This window comes from Protomyctophum bolini, assembly GCF_963924005.1.
Source record: "Protomyctophum bolini genome assembly, chromosome: 5".
NCBI classification, from domain to species: domain Eukaryota; kingdom Metazoa; phylum Chordata; class Actinopteri; order Myctophiformes; family Myctophidae; genus Protomyctophum; species Protomyctophum bolini.
Window position 1 is genome coordinate 19,200,907 of NC_137866.1, and position 7,500 is coordinate 19,208,406.

Consider the following 7,500-nt stretch of genomic DNA (forward strand, 5'->3'; position numbering starts at 1 on the left):
TTATTACTTTTTCACACATGAAAATATTGCATAACATTTTTCGATATATAAATATATATATAAAATAATAATAGTAAAATAAAATAAAACGAAGTTAGTGAAGTTTAAAGCATTTATTTCATTTGATTCTTTCTTTTCCTCATTGGGGCTGTTGGGTCAGTACCTCTGTGCGTCGTTTGTCCGAGCTCCGGCAGCGGTCCGTGGCTCCGAAACAGAAGCAGCTGGTGCAGCCTTTAGGGTTGGTAGGGTCCAGGTGGAACGTACCGATTCTACACTGGTCACAGCGAGGACCCTGCACGTTCTCCTGCAGAGGAACGCCACACACACACACGGTTAGAAGGGAGATGCCAACGGACGGACAGAGAAAAGCTTGATTGTAAGCATGATGGTATCGCTTGCGGAAAATATCCGATGTACAGTACATCCAATGCACTGTGAGCTCTTAGATGTGCTATTTTTGGCAAGTGAAGCTGTGATACGATTCTGAGCATAATTAAGAAATTGTGTTATTGTTTAAAGGACATACAGTACTGATGGCCATGGTGACTATACAACTAATGGTAACCTTGACAAGGAGCCATTTGATTCCATTCATTTCTGTTCAGTGTGAAAATAAATGTGCAGAGACTTGAAACCTGCATGAGTGTGGATAATCGAATATCATTGTGCATTAAAGTAATTGGTCAACGTTATGTTATTGCACATTAATGCATTTCAAAGCACTAAAGACAGGTCTACTGTGTCTTCTGTGTGTATGTATGTACAGTATGTACGTGTGTGTGTGTGTGTGTGTGTGTGTGTGTGTGTGCGCGTGCGTGTGCGTGTGTGTGCGCGTGCAACCCGTGTGTGCGTGTGTGTGCTCGTGTGTGCCTCCACCTTGCAAAGACACTGTCCAGTGAAAGAGTTGCAGACGTCCTCCTCTGTTCCTGCCTCGTTGCAGTCACATGGTCTACAGCTGGGGTAACCATAAAACCCGGGAGCACAGCGCTCACACTGGCGACCAATGATGTTGTCCTTACACCTGGGGGGAAAAGAACCATGACGTTTTAACAGTGGTTTAGTTTACATATGAATGGATCATGTTTAACAGGACGGCAGACAGTAGGGACACTGCCAGAGAGGTAGAACAGACTGACAGAAGTCTATGTGTTCATTTACAAGTATATACAGTACTGTGTACTGTATAGGTGTGTTATATGTCAGTTTTATACTTGGTTGCATGCGAGTGTCGCGCAACAAATCGACGAGCTCACAGTGCGTCGAATGTGCGTAACTAAGTATAACTCAGGTTTTAGAGACCCTGTAGGCAGAGAGATGATTGCAGATTTGCATCCCTGCCTTGTCTGAACAGAGCTTCAAGCATTCCTGTGTGCGCATGTGTGTATGTGTGTGTGTGTGTGTGTGTGTGTGTGTGTGTGTGTGTGTGAAGCACTACACCACCATACGTACTGTATAGCTGATACTACATACATACATACAGCTCAGTGGGAGAGAGAGAGGTGAAGAACGGAACAGAGATAAATATAATCTCACCTGCACTGTCCGCTCTGTGTGTCACAGCTGGTGTCCGGCGTGGTGACCCCGGGGCGGGAGCAGTTGCAGACCTCGCAGCCCACCACCGGGTGGCAGCCAAACGTCTGGGGCTCGCACGTGGTGCACTCTGGGCGCACGGTCCGAGGAGGACAGATGCAGTCCCCGGTCACCGGCTCACACAGTCTGGTACCACAGTTACACGCTGCAGGACACAGAGGAGGAACTCATGAAACTATTTTATAACGATGTTGTGAGCAAACTGACCCGTGGTTTCCTAAACATGTGAGGTAATGTTCTGCTAGAATACGTGTACTAATGAGCCTGCTTTGTGCTGCTGTGCCGTCCACCTGGTTCCCAGGGAAAGCTCTTCTTTACTCCCTTCCCTTGTTTATGTATTTTCTTGAGATAACTTGGGTTAATCAAATGTGAAAAATGTACCACCTTAGGTGTATTCGGGCAATTAGACAAACGGTTATTCACACACTGACTGATTTCCACCCGACCAAGATATGTTAAAATTCTTATTAAAACGATTAAGTGAAATATATGAATGCCACCAAAAACACAGATATACTACTCACGTCTGCAGTTGGGGAATCCCCAGTGGCCCGTGGCACACATGGAACAGTCCCGGCCAATCACATTGGCCCTGCAGCGGCACTGGCCTCCGAAGGCCTCGCAGGTGTCGCTCTCGGCGCCCACCTCGTGACACGCGCACGGCAACGCCCCGTTGTTGAAGAAGGCCGACATGGACACCGCAGAGGACAAGCAGAACGGAGAGGCTGTGGAGGGGCTGGACGGTGAGACGGAGGGAGAGGGGGAAAAGACATTAAAGCAGGAGTTCTCAACCAAGGGGTTCATGAACCCTGGGGGTACTTGCTGGGGTCTGCAGGGGGGAAATAGTATATTAAAAAGAAACACTCGTTTCTATACACAACAGAATGCCTCTAACAGTTGTAATTGTTCACTACACTTCTTGTCTTACTTGATGTGGAAGCTGTTCTGTCCGCAGTTGCTGATGAAGTCGTATGATTTGTCCAGAGCTTCCTCTTTCAGGTAGTTGTGGTGGAACTGGCTTTCTGGAACCATCATTACATAGTCCTGGAGAAACAGAGGATCACATGTCACACCTACCTCAATATGTAACTGTAAAGAGAAGAGAAGAGAAGAGAAGAGAAGAGAAGAGAAGAGAAGAGAAGAGAAGAGAAGAGAAGAGAAGAGAAGAGAAGAGAAGAGAAGAGAAGAGAAGAGAAGAGAAGAGAAGAGAAGAGAAGAGAAGAGAAGAGAAGAGAAGAGAAGAGAAGAGAAGAGAAGAGAAGAGAAGAGAAGAGAAGAGAAGAGAAGAGAAGAGAAGAGAAGAGAAGAGAAGAGAAGAGAAGAGAAGAGAAGAGAAGAGAAGAGAAGAGAAGAGAAGAGAAGAGAAGAGAAGAGAAGAGAAGAGAAGAGAAGAGAAGAGAAGAGAAGAGAAGAGAAGAGAAGAGAAGAGAAGAGAAGAGAAGAGAAGAGAAGAGAAGAGAAGAGAAGAGAAGAGAAGAGAAGAGAAGAGAAGAGAATCTTCATGTGTACCAGCCAGAGAGTCTTTCCATCAGGTATCTGGACGGTGATGAAGACTTCATGGTCGGTCACGTCCAGGATGATCTGATCCTCTGACACCAGCACGTTGCGGCAACCGTAACCATGGGGACAGAAGGAGGCATTGGCCTGACCTGGGGCAAGAAGACATATAGTAGAGAGAATGAATCAATTAATGAATGAATTACTTCAGTTCTAAATCAATCAACCAACAAAACCAACCGCTGAGCAATTTAAAAATATACCAATATCTTTGGGTGTTATTTGACATTTGAATGTAAAGAATCAGGCTCTAACTTTGTTGTCAAATCACATTACAAGTAGGGTGACATTATTAATTGTGCTTGGCAGCAGGCCGGCCCATCGATGCAGTTATTTAAAAATAAGTTATGGACCCCCGTGTTATAACAATGATCTCACCCTGCCAGATGCGTCCTGCATTGATGTAGACCTGAACGGCGTAGGTGGGGTGGAGGGGCTGGTGGTAGTGGATGATGAACACATACTTCTCCAGAGAGTGGACGCGGGTAGAGTACACTGCTGCATTCTGGAGACACAGAGAGAGAGAGAGAGAGAACGTAAGAGAGAGAAAGAGAGAGAGGTAGGGGGGGGGTGGGGGGGGGGGGGGGGGGGGGGGGGGATGGGTGGGGGAGGTGGAGGAGAGGGAGGGGAGTGGATCAGTGAGGTGTACTGTAATCAGTGATTTAAGCTGTTCTGCTATGCACCTGTATGTAAACAAAAGAACGACTTCAAAGACAAATTATCACGGAGGGATTTCTGTCTGTCTGTCTGATGTCTGTCCGTCCACCTATATATTTATGTCTCTCCCTGACGCAGTTCAAGTCTTCTCCTCCTCACCTGCTGGCTGTCCAGTCTAATGTGCTCGGCGTTGTCAGCGACATTGGGCGGTCTGTCCAGTCCTGCCCAGAGAGGACTGTCAGCCAGGTAGTGGTGTTCGGGGGCCAGGGGAGGAGCGGCAGGTGGAGAGGCCAGGATGGGCTCCTGGACCGAGGACCCTTGTCCGTCCTTCAGGACGAGGGAGTTGGACGGGGTCTGGAAGCGCGAGGGGACACAGGCTGAGCTGCAGAGAGAGAGAGAGCGAGAGAGAGAGGGAAGAGAGCAGCATTTGCCACAGTGAGACACCTCACTCATATTATCAGAGAACCAGCTAATCCTCATTGTTGATTTAACTAAAGGTAAATGTCCTATATCTGTACACTTTTGAGATTTTCAAGTGGGCCATGATCCGGAACCACTTGACTAGACTTTGTAAAAATGACTGAACAAGTGTGTCGTCAATCTACCTGTCTGGAGAGAACTGTCCGTGCGTGCTGATACAGTGGACTTTAGGTTCCACATACTCCATACTCCACTGGTCCTTGGGTACCAGGTAAACCTTGTGCTGGATGGACAAAGAAAAAAAATACATATTTTACTTTTTAATCAGGGGATTATGAGACGAACATAAACTAGAAAGCTAGAAAGTGTGGTTGCACTGCAAAAAAAATGAATCATGTGACGTGTGTGAGAGGCCAGTACCAGGAAGAAGCTGGCGCGGTCGGAGATGAGCTGGACCTCAGCGTCGGCTGGCACAGAGAGGACCGCTACTCTGTTCTGACCATCAATGGCCACCGCTCGACACAGGAAGCTACACACACACACACACACACACACACACGGGTAAACACATCAGTTACACATAGGCAACTTGTGTCCAGCAATCCTAGGTGTTAAGCACACACGTCGCACGCACACACAAATACATACTGTAGTGTACACACAAACACAAAAGAAAATACTGTACACGCATGCCCAGACAGAAAGTCACAGAAGAACAAACAACGCACAGAAGCCATGCGCAAGCACACACACACACACACACACACACACACACACACACACACACACACACACACACACACACACACACACACACACACACACTAATGAAAACCTGTTGACATTTCAGATGTGCAGACAGTGACGGTAAACTGTGGACCAGCTGTGTCCACACACACACACACACACACAATCTTCAAACACACGCAGAGACTATTCATTTTCAAATACACATTATGGCCTTGCCAACCCCCTCAGCTTACACACACACACACACACACACACACACACACACACACACACAGAGGCCCCCTCTCCTCACCTGTATTTACAGTGCACGAGTGCGACCGTGTACTGGTGTGCACGTGCTCCAGGTGTGTTGATGGTGACGGCCAGAGTCTGAGGAGTCTCCTCCTCGCTGGAGTACTCCACTACCAGCACGCTGTCCCCTGACGAGGACAGACGTCCTCGCAGCTGGACATTGATCTGGACAAGCGGGACGCCGCACGGTTAGCAATGAGGTTAGAAGAAATTATGGTAACACTTTACTTCAAGTTCACGTCTATAATACAATGCCTAATAATACAGTGGCTTCATAACACAATGCATTATGAGCTCAGCGGAAACAGCACATTAGTCAGTTACTGTATAGAGCGCCGCAGTCCCGCCCCCTTTCATGACGACGCCAGGCCCAGGAAATAGTTTCTAATGCATTTTTCCCAAACATATTTAAGGTATTTATTTAAAGACCTTATAAGCGTCGTACGAAGCCAACTCTTGTCGTGACAAATCATGACAACAAACACAATATATTGGACCAAACAAATAAGAAAAACAACAAAATAAGTGTTGTAACCTGCCGTTTTCTTCTTCTTTCTAATTATTTGTTCAGCCCGAAAAATTTAGTTTGTTGTCATGATTTGTCACGACAAGAGTTGGCTTTGTCCGCGGCGTAAACGTCTTTAAATAAATACTTTCTGAAAAGTCTATGAGGAAAAATGAACGGGGATTACTTTTCCGGGTCTCTCGAGGGAGCGGGACTGCGACGCTCTACAAAGACACTTTATAACGGACTAAGTCGTGGTTATAATGTGCTGTTGACCCACACAAGTTCTTGTTCAAAATTATAAACATTTAACGAGCGTTATGTTAACAATTATGATGCATTATAGACCCGACCTTTACTGTAAAGTGCAAGTTATTATGCAGAAATATGAAGGTATAAATATCTGTATGGCTGTATGGTACAATATACAGCCGAAGTAATTGGAAAATGGGAGAATAATAACTTTTATGATTATTTTTGTCTCCCTCATTCTTTAGTATTCATAGGCATGTTTCACTCTCTCACTCACACATACTGTGTGCGCACACACACACACACACACACAAAACGAGTGTCTTACATCATTGCCGCTGCAGATAGCCATGTCAGGGTGGCGCGGCGTGATTCTCTCCATCTGACAGGGGCGTGGCAGGTGGTTGTCATAGCGACAGCTGGCATCGTGGCCAGAGATGGAGGGGAAGGAGTCCAGAGACAGGTACTTATAGAGGAGACAGCTGCAACACAACAACAACATGGACCGTTACATTGTGTGCGCGTGCGTGTGTGTGTGTGTGTGTGTGTGTGTGTGTGTGTGTGTGTGTGTGTGTGTGTGTGTGTGTGTGTGTGTACTTACTTCTGGCTGGCATCATATCCAGTGCTGTAGGTGCAAGGATCTGTTACTCTCATCTGTAGAATAGGAGCTTCATAGTACGCACTGGGCAGAAGAACCAAGTAATCCTATAGGATAAACGCAGAGAGTTATTCAATAACAATCATTTTGTACTTTTACTCAAATACATTTAGAAAATTCCAGACTTTTTTTTACTTGCACAGTGGTTTGTTTACAAAGTGACAGAGAGACCTGTACACAACCAATATACCGGTACATATTTTAGCGTGATGATTAAGTTGAAAACGAGTAATGCACTGTCTGGATGTCATCTTGAATTGGATAAAAAAATCAGTTTTCTGAAATCAGTAGCACCTGTGTTTGGAGAGACGCGCAGATATGGGTGAGCTTCATTTTAATTGGCTTTTATTGATGTGTATCTCTACACGTCATCACACAGCACGTTTTTGTTTTAAGGAAGTAATAAAAAAAAACTTTTGATATAAAAACACACAAATGAGAATTTTACAATTCTTTTTGGCATCCATTGTTAGGTATGCCCATATGATGACCACGGATATGGTCAAAACGTGTGTCACTACACCTTTAAGTGAAACACTCGAGTACTTTTCCCTAGAGTGTGTGTGTTCGTTTCTCACCAGCAGTATCCCCTCAGCTTCTATCACAACAGTCCAGGTTCCTGGGTTGAGAACAAACGGCTCCACAAAGTTGTTCTGCGGAACATTGACGAAGGTTGGCTCTACACTGGGCGCAAACACGATCTGTTTGGACTGTTCTGAACCTGATGCGCGCGCACACACACACACACACACACACACACACACACACAAAAGTGTGAATATGTTATCAGAGGGAAATTACAAATTAAGCCCGATATACT

The 7,500-nt window shown here is 45.8% G+C and overlaps 1 protein-coding gene across 1 annotated transcript in view; it reads right to left on the reverse strand.

The window, feature by feature from the left end:
• The window catches only part of LOC308316234 (laminin subunit alpha-5-like), an 89,239-nt gene that overhangs the window by 24,816 nt on the left and 56,923 nt on the right, over nucleotides 1-7,500 (reverse strand). Inside the window, 14 exon segments of the mRNA XM_080764730.1 lie at nucleotides 164-304; nucleotides 877-1,021; nucleotides 1,534-1,735; nucleotides 2,115-2,326; nucleotides 2,519-2,634; nucleotides 3,100-3,239; nucleotides 3,526-3,652; nucleotides 3,964-4,186; nucleotides 4,410-4,507; nucleotides 4,645-4,753; nucleotides 5,267-5,430; nucleotides 6,351-6,504; nucleotides 6,624-6,727; nucleotides 7,259-7,401. Coding sequence (XP_080620856.1) covers nucleotides 164-304; nucleotides 877-1,021; nucleotides 1,534-1,735; nucleotides 2,115-2,326; nucleotides 2,519-2,634; nucleotides 3,100-3,239; nucleotides 3,526-3,652; nucleotides 3,964-4,186; nucleotides 4,410-4,507; nucleotides 4,645-4,753; nucleotides 5,267-5,430; nucleotides 6,351-6,504; nucleotides 6,624-6,727; nucleotides 7,259-7,401 — 2,078 coding nt within the window.